The 14340-nt window shown below is 37.3% G+C and overlaps 2 protein-coding genes across 2 annotated transcripts in view; both read right to left on the bottom strand.

The window, feature by feature from the left end:
* Positions 1-1016: 1016 nt before the first annotated feature.
* LOC308350788 (olfactory receptor 4C45-like) overlaps positions 1017-14340 on the bottom strand; it is a gene marked incomplete at both ends in the record, with an annotated part of 32232 nt that continues 18908 nt past the window's right edge. The window contains one exon of the mRNA XM_080816278.1: positions 1017-1843. Within this exon, the coding sequence (XP_080672404.1) occupies positions 1017-1843 (827 nt within the window). The remainder of the gene's footprint in view (positions 1844-14340) is intronic.
* LOC308351881 (olfactory receptor 4C5-like) lies at positions 10378-11356 on the bottom strand (the record flags this gene model as incomplete). Its single annotated transcript, XM_080817849.1, is given in 2 exon segments — positions 10378-10733; positions 10736-11356. Coding segments are annotated over 2 exon segments (918 nt in total). The 5' UTR covers positions 11298-11356.

The following is a 14340-nucleotide window of genomic DNA, read 5'->3' as shown; positions in this document are numbered from 1 at the left end:
GTCAGAGAGAAGATGAGAAACCAAGCCTATTTGATCCAAAGCTCTTAATCTCTAACTTCAAAGCATCTGACTGTTTATGAATCTCTCCTAGAAATTCATTATGTACTTGTTAGGAGTTCCTTTCTGTAAACCAGATCTGTGGTCTTTGTTGTTCAGTTTGTTCAGACTTGTTCCTACATCACTGGTCATTTCCAGCTGTTCAGACTCTGCCCTTGTCCATGTCTAAAACACATCTTTAGCATACAGATATTTTCTGCCTTAACTCTACAGACTTGATCACTTCTATTTCTTTTGCATTAGTCAATTCTGCCTCTAATATTTCTGTAGACAATTGTATACTACAGGAAATGGAGGTAATGTAATTTTTAAAAAAATATCTTTCTGTACAAGTGTTCTTTTCTTGGGCTTGTGGGAAGTAAAGAGATTTTATTTCTGTGGTGCAGGAGCATCTGTAAATCTCTAAAATTTAGGAAGATAAGAAAAAGTATATTTGGATGAAAGTACTTCTTGAAGACTCCCTGGTGTTCTATATGTTTTTGCATATATAGTTTCACTCTTTTGAAATAAAACTTCATTATAGCTGTAGTGTGGTGTGTAAATAGTACTTAGGAATATTGCTGCTTCCCTGTTTCATACCCACAATCAGTGGAACATTATGACTTTTGTGGCCCCTTGCTATTTGTCCTCATGAGTGTTTCTCCTCCATTAAGAATATTAAAATTACATTTATGACAGCATTGGTATAAAGATGACTATACTGCAAGTTGGACTTGCATTACATTCATTTTTCCCTCTTATTTTAAAAGAAATTAACCACTTCCAGGGCTCCTAGAATTATTGTGGGCTCTAGGTGCCATGCCTGCTTTGCCTTAATGGGTATGTTTCTCCTGCCCACAATACATATACTTCTGAAGAAAAGTAATCCAGACAGGATAATTGACTGTCCCACGTTTAATCAACTAAGAAGGGGAATAAATCTCTCTAAAACTTTCCCTAGATATTTTTATGTTAATACTCTAATCCCAAGTTTCATTATCACCAGTTTTCATTATTTGCCCCCAGAGTTTCTTCATGACATTTTTCACTTCTGCATTTCTGAGGGTGTAGATTAAAGGGTTCAACATGGGAGTCACTATGGTGTAAAACACAGCCACAGCTTTGTCAGCTGAGAAGGTTGTCATGGGTCTCAGATACAAGAATGAACAAGGTACAAAGAATAAGATGACAACAATGACATGAGAAGTACAGGTAGACAAAGCTTTGCGACGCCCTTCAGAGCTTTTAGTCTTTAGGGAGTGCAGGATGACAATGTAAGAAGCAACCAGCATAGAAAAAATGAGCAGACATAGTGACCCGCTGTTGGCAGCAATCAGGGGCCCCAAAGTATGAGTGTCTGTACAGGCTAGTTCCAGGAGAGGTATCAAATCACACAAAAAATGATCAATGATATTGGGGCCACAGAATGGTAACTGGATCATGAACAAAACCTGGATCCCTCCATGAATAAAGCCTAAAATCCAAGCCATTCCCACCAAGAAAGCACAGACAGGTCGGCTCATGATGGTCATGTAATGCAAGGGCTTACAGATGGCTACATAGCGGTCATAGGCCATGACAGCTAAAAGGATGATCTCTGCTCCAGCAAAGAAATGTTCAGCAAAGAGCTGAGTCATGCAGCCATTGAAGGATATGGTGTTCTTGTCAGAAATCAAGTCAGAGATCATTATGGGTGCTATGGACGAAGAGTAGAAACCATCTATAATGGACAAGTAGGACAGGAAAATGTACATGGGAGATCCCAGGGCTGGGCTGATGAAGATGGTGATGGAGATCAGGAGGTTACCTGCCAGTGTGATCAAGTAGGTGATTAAAAACACAGCAAGTAAGAGTTTCCTCAGTCCTGGATTCTGGGTCAGGCCCAGTAGTATGAATTCTGTTACATTGTGTGTCCTTCCCATGGAGTCAGCTTCGGTTATAAGTACCTGGTCCATCTGGAGAGATCACAATAATTCTGAGTAGTATTTTAAATTCAACACTGAAATCTTCCATCTCTCTTTAGTCCTAGCCTCTTGGATTGATGGAGACACACCTTCCACTCACCTCTACTTTGGAAACAGTTATAAAAAGGAATATAAAGAAGTAAAATTTTCTTATTTATATAATTTGAATAGTGACAATATGTCACAAACACCAGAATTAAAGCAACATATTATTATGACTGTTGACTTATGATTGACTTCCAAACTCTGGCTCTAAAACCTTTCAGATAGCTGTCACTGTTTTTGGGACAAATTTCATCAATATCAATAATTTTATAGTGTATTTGCCCATTCCATGATTATGTATATGTATAGGAACATAATATTCTCTAGAAAGTCAACTGTAGAGCAGATAGGAAAGTGTCATCCTTACTGTTTCTGTACCAGCAGTGTTCTTTGAGCTAGGATTCCTTTCTGTCAAATGAATGCACAAACACACAGAGCTCCAGATGGAGTGTTTCCTCTTAGAAGGCCAAGGAACTCTCTTTATAACAGCTGTTTGAGCCACATTCACTCAACTGCCCTGGATGTTTTGTCTGGCTCAACATGACTATTACATACTCCCTCTTCCAACATCTTTGGATACAGATTTGGAAATGGCAGAAAGTTCCCTGAAAACTCTTCAGTATTTCGCAAATGAATTATCTGTGTGATTGGTCTTTCATCACATAAAGAATAATGCTCTTGAATAGATTTATAATCATAGTCAAATTTTACAAATGGAATTAAATGGGTCATAAAGATTCCTTGAATTTCCTCTCATTGAGAAAGAAATATTATCTAAGATAATAAAAATTTTGCTTTGACTATATGTTTAATCAATTAAGAGGAACATGAAGTTTTCAGTCCTAATTGGTGGAAAAATTGAATATATACAAGAATATATTCCTTTTTTGAATGATCTTTAGGACTTTTTATTCCTTCTCCTCCTCTTTTTCTCCTTTCTCCCATCCCTGCCAAAAACATAACTACATATTTTTTTCTCAAACTTTCTGGACACAGAAGTCAGTATCATGACCTTCCAGCTTCAATAGAAGTGAAGAAAGATGTCTTTTGTTTTCCAGAAAGCTCTGTGTCTTTAGTTATTTCTTCTCTATTCATGGCTGCTATAGGTGGCAACTATGTGATTTGTCATCCTTAATCGATTTAATCCACAAATTCTAACTTCAGTGTGGCACATGGGAATCATGAAAAAGGGAAACAATCTCAAATAATCCCATATAGAAGCCTACCAAAGCAGTCTACTTCTACATACATGTTAACCACAATGTTATAAAAGTGACCTTAGTAGTTCTCAACAGTATTGTGTGTGGCAGCATTACAGATCACGTTTTCTATGGATATTTTATATGGTCCTGTTCAAATTCATTTGCAGAGGAAAAGATTACCTTCACTTCATAGCATCTAGCTGTAAAAACTATTTGGTCAAGACAGTTTGAGTATAATAAGTTAAATCTGCTTAAAATTTTTGGACAAAGATTTAGTTATTACTGACCTGGATCTAGTTGATTGTGGGTTCCACTGTTTCTCGATTGATCCCAGTGATTGTTTCTTCCCCTGAATGCATAGCCCCACAGCTGCACACACAGTATGAAGTAACAAGTGGGAAACTGGAATTCTCTCTCTAGACAACTCTCCCAGTCTTCTTGGTCATTTTAGTTCATTTTGGTTCCCATTACTAGGCTGAACTTACTCAGAAAATGAGCTATTTTGGTTAGGAAACTTCAGTAGTTTTCTGATTTAATTTCTACTCACTTTCTTGGCCTCCTGTGAAAGTGTAAGCACATCTTCAAAATACAGATACTTTTCCGATCTCAGAACTATCCTCAGTCTCAATTAAAAACCATGGGAACAAGGAAAAATTCTTCAGGAAAAGCTGGTATAGGGGACTATAAAATGGAAAGTGCATCAGATCCACTTGATTATACATTGTTTTTTAAATCCTTTCTGCCAAATTTATGTTTCCTAACAAGTGCATGGGAAATATTGAGAAAGTTCTTGTTATGCCTGATTTAAGCCCTCCTTTTAACCCATTAAGCTTGAGAGCAATGTCTCCCATATAAATCTTAAGCTTGTTGGTACACTCTTTGCTGCTGTCCTTTACTTAAATATCCTGTAATTATTTCTTCTTTATTCTAGAAAGATATTTAAATAGATTTTGGCAGAGTGCCTGCATTTTGGTAATGCATTGACCTCTCAAGTCCTCAGAGAATTAGTAATTGGTCCTGTTGGAATCTTTGCTGGAAGCCTCAGCCACTATCTTTTACTTACTCCCCCTTGGCACCCAGAAACATCATTAGAGGCCAGTTTTAGAAATGCAGTTGAGCTTTGGTGAAACATGTGTCTGTGGCTATAGTTTCCAATGAAATTTTGGTATGAAAAGTATGAAAGCTTCCTGACAGGGCTTTACTGTTCCTTTGGACGTTGTTAAGCCTGGCACAGGTTAGGGGGTGGTTTTAGGCATAGGTCAGAGTTCAGAGAATGGATTTCTTTCTGAAAACATGTCTGTTTTAACTAACATGGTTGTCCTGAGAATGGAAATGCCAGTTTTCAAGGTTACGTGCCATGTTATTCCGGGAGACTGACATTTTTATTAGTGTCTGACAAAGGAGACTCAGATGGCACAATTCTCAGCTATGGAAGATTGGGTAATTTATGAGCCATAGTTCCATCAACTTCTTCTGGTGTGTGTATCTTGATGACAGGTCCTCATGATGTGTTCATGGAAATATAGCTTTTCTCTTTATCCTGAAGGAAATAATTGTGGAGATGTACAGTAAAGAGCAATGCTTCCACAAGGTAGAAATCACACCAAGGCAAACATTTTCTATAGAAGACATTCAGAGCTAGGGGATGGAAACAGTATAGAAGGGAGCCTCCACTATAAAATTCTCCCTCAGTTTCTGACATGTTGAAGAGCTGGATGAAATTTGTACAAAATCACCTTGAAAAAAAAAATCAATGTTTATCTTTAAAGAAACTGATATGCTCCTGAAATCCCACAGCACAAATGGAAAGCCTTCAGCACTGTCCTCAGCAGTTAATAATTTTGCTCACTCACAGTCTGTCCCTCTCCCCCCCGCCCTTTTTTTTTGAATTGTGGGAAATACACATAATATAAAATTTACTGTTTTAACCATTTTTATTTTTTAATATTTTAGATTTTATATATTTATTTTGGATAGAAAGAGTGAGAGAGAGAGTATGACCAGGGGCAGAGGGAGAGGGAGAAGCAGACTGCCTGCTGAGCCGGGAGCAAGGTGAGAGGCTTGATCCCTGGACCCCAGGATCATGACCTGAGCTGAAGGAAGACACGTAACCCACTGAGCCTCCCAGGCACCTGTAACCATTTTCAACAGTACAGTTCAGTGTCATTAAGTACATTCACGTTGTGTGCAAACATCACCACCAATCATCTCCAGAATTTTTCATCTTTTCATTTAAAAAAATCCATATCCTTTAAACAATCACTGCTCATTTCTTCCTTACCCAGCTTCAGAAAACACTGTTTGCTTTCTGGTTCTTTTGAGTGGGACTATATTAAATATTTCATATAAGTGGACTATTGCGGTGTTTCTTCTATGACAGGCTTATTTTACTTAGAGTAATGCCGTCAAGTTTCATCCATGTGGTCACAAATGACAGGGTTTCCTTCCTTTTTAAGGCGGAAAAGTATGCCATGTCTGTATATATTCCGTTACTTGTTTCAAAGATATGTATCTTTTGATGGACACTGAGTTTGTTTCCTCATCTTAGCTACTGTGAATAATGCTGAAATGAGCAATAGGAGTGCAAAGAATTCCTTGAGATCCTGATTTCAGTAGTTCCTGGTAAAACCCAGGTGAGGGATTGTTGGATCATATGGTATTTTATTTTAATTTTTTGAAGAACCTCCATCTTGTTTTCCATAGTCACTATACGAATTTATGTTCTCACCATCGGTGAACAAGGGTTCTTTTTCTCCACATCCTTACTAATACTTGTTGTGTTTTGTCTTTTGATACTGGCCGTTTTACCACATATGAAATAATACATCATTGTGGTTTTGAATTGTATTTCCCTGATGATTAGTAATGTTGAGCATCTTTTCATTTGCTTGTTGGCCATTTATATATTTTCTTTGTGGGAATGTCTATTTGAGTCTGTGGCCTATTTTTAAATTGGGCTATCTTTGCTATTGAGTTGTGTGAGTTCTTTGTCTATTTTGGATACTAACCCCGTATGAAACATATTGTTTGCTAATGTCATTTTCCCATTCTGTGGGAAATTGTTAATTGTTCCTTTGTTGTACAGAAGATTTTTTAGTCTGATGTAGTCCCCTTTGTTTATTTTTGCTTTTGTTGTCTGTGCTTTTGGTGTCATACCCAAGAAATCATAACTCATTCCAATGATGAAGATTTTCTGCTGTGTTTTCTTCTAAAAGTTTTAGTTTCCAGCCTTCTATTTTCTCAATCAATCCAGTTTGAGTTGATTTTGGTGAAGGTGTAAGATAACGGTTCAATTCCATTCATTTGCCTATGGATATCCAGTTTTCCCAGAACTTACTAAAGAAGTTATTCTTTTCATATTGTGTATTCTTGGCACCCTTGCCAAAGATCAAGGGTGAGCATATGTATATGTGTGGGCTCCTTTGTGGGTTCTCTGTTCTGTTGCATTGGTCTGTATATATGTCTTTATGCCAGTACGACACTATTTTAATTAGTATAGTTTTGTAATATAGTTTGAAATCTGGAAGTGTGATGCTTCTAGCTTTGTCCTTCTTTCTTATGATTGCTTTGGCTATGGGGGTCTATTGTGATTCCACATCAATTTGAAGATTCTTTTTTTTAAGTGCTTGATTTATTTCTTTTAGAGACAGTGAGTGTGAGCAAGTGGGGGGATGAGCAGAGAGAGAAGGAGAATTCTCAAGCAGTCTCCCCACTGATATAGCAGCCTGACTTGGGGCTTGATCTCATGACCCTGAGATCATGACCAGAGCTGAAACCAAGAGTTGGATGCTCAACGACTGAGCCACCCAGGTGCCCCACGATTGGTTTTTCATTTCTGTGCAAGATTCCATTGGGATTTTGATAGGTATTATGGTGACTCTAGATCACTTTGGATAGTATGAACATTTTGACAACGTTGAATCTTGCAATCCATGAACACAGGGTGTCTTTCCATTTATTTGCCTTCTTTCGTTTTTACGTTCTTTCATAAATGTTTTGTCTTTTGCAGTTTACAAATCCTTAATTCTTTAGATTCAGTTTATTTCTAAGTAATTCAGTCTTTTTATCAGTCTTTCTCTCTCTCTCTCTCTGTCTTTTTTTTTTTTTTTTTTTGGTAGCAGTAATTCTGGCCTTCTAAAGGAAGTTCAGATGTGTTTTTTCCTTTTCAAAATTTTAGAAGAGTTTGAGAAGGATTGGTATTTATTCTTCTTTAAATATTGTACTGTCGATTTCACCAGTGACTCTGGTCTTGGGCTTTCCTTTCTTGGGAGGCGTCTTGTTATGGATTTAATTTCCTTGCTCATTATTTGTCTGTTCAGATTATCTACTTCATGCATCAGTTTTGGTAGAATGTATGTTCCTAGGAATTTATCTATTTCTTCCAGGTAATCCAATTAATTAATGTATATTGGTAGTAGTTTCTTGTAATCCTTTTATTTCTGGGGTATGAGTTTTAATATCCCCTCTTTCATGTGTGATCTTTTCTCTGTCTAGGTAATGTTTGTCAGTTTTGTTGTACTTTAAAAAACAGCTTTTAGTTTCATAAATATTGTTCTATTGATTTCTTCAACTCTATTTCCTTTTTCTCCAACTCTATTTCCTTTTTCTCCTATAATCTCAATTATTCCTTCCTCTGTTTCCTTTGGACTTAGTTGTCTTTCTCATTTCTTTTTTTTTTTTAAAATTAAATTTTTAATTTATTTTCAGCGTAACAGTATTCATTGTTTTTTCACCACACCCAGTGCTCCATGCAATCTGTGCCCTCCCTAATACCCACCACCTGGTTCCCCCAACCTCCCACCCCCCGCCCCTTCAAAACCCTCAGGTTGTTTTTCAGAGTCCGTAGTCTCTCATGGTTCACCTCCCCTTCCAATTTCCCTCAACTCCCTTCTCCTCTCCATCTACCCTTGTCCTCCATAAGTTTACTTGAGATCTTTTTAAAGGTAGGTGATCATTGCTATATATTTTCCTCTTAGTATGGCTTTTGCTACATTGCATAGGTTTTGTTGTACAGTTTAAAATTTTGTTTGTTTTGACATGTTTCTAATTCCCCTTTTGATTTCTTCATTGACCCGTAGGTTGCATAATAATGTGTTACTTAATTTCCGTGTATTTGTGAATTTTCCAGTTTTCCTTCTGCTCTTGATTTTGTTTCACTTCCTTGTGTTCAGAAAATATACATTGTATGATTTGAATCTTAAGTTTTTCAAGCCTTGTTTTGTGACCGAACATATAATCTATCCTGCATCATCTGCCATGAGCACTTGAGAAGACTGTATATTCTACTGCTATTGGATGGACTGTTCTATATATGCCGGTTAGGTCCATTTTGTTAATAACGTTCATGTCCATTGGGTTCTTACTGATTTTTTGTCTATACGTTGTATCCATCATTGAAAGTGGAATGTTGAAGTCTCTTAGTACTACTGTGGTTTTCTTTCTTTCTGCCTTTATATCTGTTAATATTTGCTTGATATATTTAGGTACTCTGATGTTGGGTCCATCAGTATTTACAATTATTATATCTTCCTGGGTAACCAACCCTTTTATCATTATATAAAGTCCTTATTTGTGGGACGCCTGGGTGGCTCAGTTGGTTAAGCAGCTGCCTTCGGCTCAGGTCATGATCCCAGCGTCCTGGGATCGAGTCCCACATCGGGCTCCTTGCTCGGCGGGGAGCCTGCTTCTCCCTCTGCCTCTGCCTGCCACTCTGTCTGCCTGTGCTCGCTCGCTCTCTCTCTCTAACAAATAAATAAATTTAAAAAAAAAAAAAGTCCTTATTTGTGACAGTTTTGTTTTTAGAGTCTATTTTGTCTGACGTGAGTATAGTCCTGCCCTCTTTCAGTTGCTGTTCACATGGAATATCTTTTATTCATTGCTGCAGTTTGAGACAGTGTGTGTTCTTAAAGCTTAAGTGAGTCTCTTGTAGACAGCATTCAGTAGGATTAAAAAAATCCATTTAGTCACTCCATGTGTTTTGACTGGAGAGTTTAACCCATTAATATATACATTAAGTATTTACAGGTAAGGACTTAGGCTTACCTTTTTGTTTCCTGTGTGTCTCGTAGTTTTTCTGTCCCCCTTTTCCTTTTTTACTGCTTTTCTTTGTATTTTGTTGATTTTATGATATTGATATGCTTTCATGAATTTCTCTCTTTCTTTTGCATGCAAAACTTTTGCTTGGGTCAAATCTGATTTTTTTTTTTTTTGAGTACTTTTTGTTAGAATGGCACCGTGTCTGTGTCTCAGGTTACTTCCTACCACATTGCTTTGCAATTGGTCTGAAGGTTGTCATTCAAATTTGAATGTGTAGTCTTTCAGTCTGGCTTACTCAGTTATAATTAACTCTCTCTTTTGTGCTAGATACTTTTCCTATTAGCTAAGGCAGAAATCCATATAATAACAGGTACTTCAGAGTTGAAGTGGTGTATATAGTATGCTTTTGATGGAAAAATGTTCCACCAGGTATCTTTTGCCTGGGAATCATGTGCAAGATGGCTCTATGGATGTATCTGGAAGAATTTATATCCCTTTTTGCCTTTAGACAGAGAACATAATTTATTCTAGGAAGAGAGCAGATTACACTATAAATGGTCCCCGTGGCAATGTGCAACAAGGCAACATTAATTTTGGGATGAATCCTCTCTCATTTTTTAAAAATCATTCATTTCTTATTGATCTTTATTTCTCATCATTATAAATCTACTTTGAATACATAGTTGGGATTGAAATATGATTTTGCCTAAATACTTAGACATTATGCCTTTCTTTGCAATATTTTATTATCCAATTGGTTATATAATCTCTACACAGAGCTTTACAGAGAATTTTTCTATTGAATTCATAAACTCAGATTTTCTATAGGTTGTGACAAATAATGGTGAGTTGTAATGTCCCTTTGATCAATAACTTGCAAATACAGAAAGTTTTTTAAATGGAAGAGGCTTTAGTCATTATTTAATCCAATATTGATATGAAAGAGGACCATTAAAGATTACAAAAATCATAGGGAGCACAATATAGTTAAACTCACATATATTGACTTCAAGACCATCATCCTTTCTATAGTCCTATTTGTTCTTAAAAGACAAAGTTTGTTTGTTTGTTTGCTTTTGTTTGCTTTTTCTTCTCTAGGCATATGAATTATTACCCAAGATTACTCTGTGGGTCCAGAGTTTCCTCATGGCATTTTTCACCTCTGAGTTTCTGAGGGTGTAGATTAAAGGGTTTAACATGGGTGTTATCATAGTATAAAACACAGCCACTGCTTTGTCAATGGGATAGGTGACCATGGGCCGAAAGTACACGAATATACAGGGTACAAAGAATAGGACAATGACAGTCACATGGGAGGCACAGGAGGACAGAGCCTTACACTGTCGTTCAGTACTGTGAGCTTTTAGGGAGTAAAGGATGAGGTCATAGGAGGTGAGAAGAATAGAAAAAATGAGGAGACACATCAGCCCACTGTTGGCAGCAACAAAAGTCCAAAGATGTGAGTGTCAGTGGAAGAGAGTTTTAGTAGAGGGAAAAGGTCACAGATGAAATGGTCAATGACATTGGGGTCACAGAAGGGCAACCAGACTATAAAAAGAATCTGAATCAGAGCATGAAAAAATCCTCCAGCCCAGGCCATGGCCACCAGGTGGCCACACATTTGCCTGCTCATGGCGATCCTGTAGTGTAGGGGCTTGCAGATGGCCAGGTAGCGGTCATAGGCCATCACTGTGATCTCCACTCCTCCAAAGAAGTGCTCTGCAAAGAGCTGAGTCATGCACCCACCGAAGGAGATAGTTTTCTTTTCTGTGAGTAAGTCAAATATCATTTTGGGAGCCATGGTAGAAGAGCAGCAGCTGTCTACAAAGGACAAGAAAGACAGAAAGAAATACATGGGGGAGCCCAGGGCTCTGCTGGTGTTGATTGTCATGACGATGAGCAGGTTGCCTGCCACAGTGAGAAAGTAGATGACTACAAACACAGCGCACAAGAGTGTCTGCACATCTGGGTCCTGTGTCAGGCCAAGCAGGATGAATTCAGTCACGTTGTTCATTTGTTCTGGGAATCCACTTTGGCGTCTGGATTATTGATTTGTCTGTGAATAGCACAGGGATTGCAATGATGGCAGATGATTTTGATCAAGCAAATCATTTCTGTCAGGATTGATTTCTGTGAGACCCCAAGAAGATAAACTGAGATGTGAGTTGGCCTGTATTACTGGTTATATAATGAACATATAGCCTCTTCACCCTCTGACTGACACACAGACATATGTGTGCACACATACACAATACACTCATCCAAATACGCAAATACAGTTTTAAAAATGTAGACCCCTTCCTGGAATTGCACAGAGGTCAGTATTCCTGATCAACTGCCACAGTACTTTCTCCTCTAGGAAAACTAGAATGAGAGGAGGAGCAAAGCAGGAGCAGAGGCTTGAATTCATGAGAAGCTGCTGCCTGCTGTTTCTTCTCTAGTCACCTGTGCTTCTGAGGCTAAGCTGCACTTGTTATTCTTGGTGTTTGTCACTAGTTTCCAGGTGACCATAAAACATCTGCAGAATTCAGTCTGAAATTAAGCATGATGTTGTCACATTTTTCAAAAATTGAGTGAATATTTGAAGCTCCAGTAAGATATACCAGGCACTTAGATTTGTGAGACTTTACAACCCATTAAAACAGAATTGGACGAATATTATGAACAGGAAAAAAGAAGTATATCCTGGAGCTGATGAAAGAGCATAATGCTATGCAAAATTCTCCAGATGTATTTGAAACTTTAGAATTCACCATTTTGACATTTCGTTATGTATAATTTACAAGGGTATTTTGCATATAAAAACTCAGTTTAAGGAAGACTGGGAGAAACTCTCTGGATGTATTTAGAAAATACAATCTTTAGAGGTGAGGAAGGAAAAGCATCCTCATTTGTCAGACAAAGTATGTTTTTACAGTCAGATAGACTGTTTCTTCATTCTGTACTCACTTCTTAGTGACCAGGTAATTATATGTACAGACTTTATTCTTTATACATCTAAAATTTCTCACATATAAAAAAACTAATATAACAAATATCATAGTGGAATTGAAGAATATCATTATTCCAGAGAGCAAAGTTTTATCCCAAATGTAAAATATAGCTTTCTACACACTCCAAACTCATGAAAGAAGAATTAAAAATAAAAAATCCCTGAGTATTACTCTTTACCTTGAAATATATGATTGTTATAATATTAAGAAAGACCATACATGAAGAGAAATGAAGTATTCAAGAAGTTAGAAAACAACCAGTTGTATTCAGAAAAAATGTTGAATGCAGAGATCAGTGTATGTCAATAGAAAAATACTAGGTTTGATAAATACATTAGAAAGTTTTTTATATTTCAAAAATACAAGTAACTGAGCACAAATATAACTGATGATGGGATAAACTTAAAAATACCAGTATGGTCATAAGTGTTTTGTAGTTTCCAGAGTATAGGTTCTTTACCTCTTTGGTTAGGCTTATTCCAAGGTATCTTATGGTTTTTGGTGCTATTGTAAATGGAATAGAGACCTTAATTTCTCTTTCTAGAGTTACATTTTTAGTTTATAGGAAAGCAACTGATTTCTGCACATTGATTTTGTATCCTGTCATATTATTGAATTGCTGTATGAGTTCTACTAATTTAGGGGTGGAGTCTTTGGTTTCCTTTCTTTTTTAAGATTATTTAACATTTTTATTTTATTTTTTCAGTGTTCCAAGATTCATTTTATGCACCACACCTAGTGCTCTATGCAATACATGGCCTTGCAAATACCCACCACTAGGCTCACCCAACTCCCCACTCTCCTCCCCTCCCAGATCCTCAGTTTGTTTCTCAGAATTCACGGTCTCTTATGGTTTGTCTCCCACTCCAATTTCTGGGTTTTCTACGTGAAGTATCATATCATCTGTGAAGAGAGAGAATTTGACTTTTTCTTTGCCATTTGAATAGGTTTTATTTCTTTTTGTTGTCTGATTGCTGTTGCTAGGACTTCTAGTACTATGTTGAGCAATAGCAATGAGAGTGGGCTTCATTGTCCTGTTCCCTGATCTTAAGGGAAAGGCTCTCAACTTTCCCCCATTGAGAATGATATTTGCTGTGGGCTTTTCATTGATGGTATTTATGAAATTGAAGAATGTTCCCTCTATCCCTACACTGTGAAGAGTTTTAATCAGGAAAGGATGCTGTATTTTGTGAAAGCTTTTACTGCATCAATCAAGAGGATGGTATGGTTCTTTTCTCTCCTCTTATTAATGTATTCTATTACATTGATTGACTTGCAAATGTTGAACCACTCTTGCATCCCAGGGATAAATCTCACGTTGTCATGTTGGAGAAGCCTTTTAATGTACCATTGGATCCTGTTAGCTAGGATGTTTTTGAGAATTTTTGCATCCATATTCATCAGGGATATTGGTTTTTCATTCTCTTTTTCGATGGGATCTTTGTCTGGTTTTGGGATCAAGGTAATGCTGGCCTCATAGAAATTGAAGAAGACACAAAAAGGTGGAAAAAAATTCCATGCTCATGGATTTTAAGAATAAACATTATTAAAATATCTGTGCTTCCCAGAGCAATCTATACCTTCAATGCCATCCCGATCAAAACACCAATGGCATTTTTCAAAGTGCTGGAACAAACTATCCTAAAACTTGTATGGAAGCAGGAAAGACCCTGAATCACCAAGGGAATGTTGAAGAACAAAGCCGGAGGCTTCACATTGCCTGATTTCCAGCTCTATTACAAATCTATGATCACCAAGACAGCATGGTACTGGCACAAGAACAGACACTCTGATCAATGTTACAGAATAGAGAGCCCAAATATGGACCCTGATCTTTATGGTTAACTAATCCTTGACAAATCAGGAAAAAAATATGCAATGGAAGAAAGACAATCTCTTCAGTAAGTGGTTCTGGGAAAATTGGACAGCTATGTACAGAAGAACAAAACTCGACCATTCTCTGACACCACACAAAGATAAACTCTAAATGAATGAACGATCTCAGTGTGAGACAGGTATCCATCAAAATCCTGGAGGAGCACACAGGCAGTCACCTCTTCAACA

This window comes from Martes martes (genome assembly GCF_963455335.1).
Source record: "Martes martes genome assembly, chromosome: 10".
In the NCBI taxonomy this organism is placed as follows: Eukaryota; Metazoa; Chordata; class Mammalia; order Carnivora; family Mustelidae; genus Martes; species Martes martes.
Note: the sequence above shows the minus strand (reverse complement) of the source record. Positions and strands in the feature narration are given on the sequence as shown.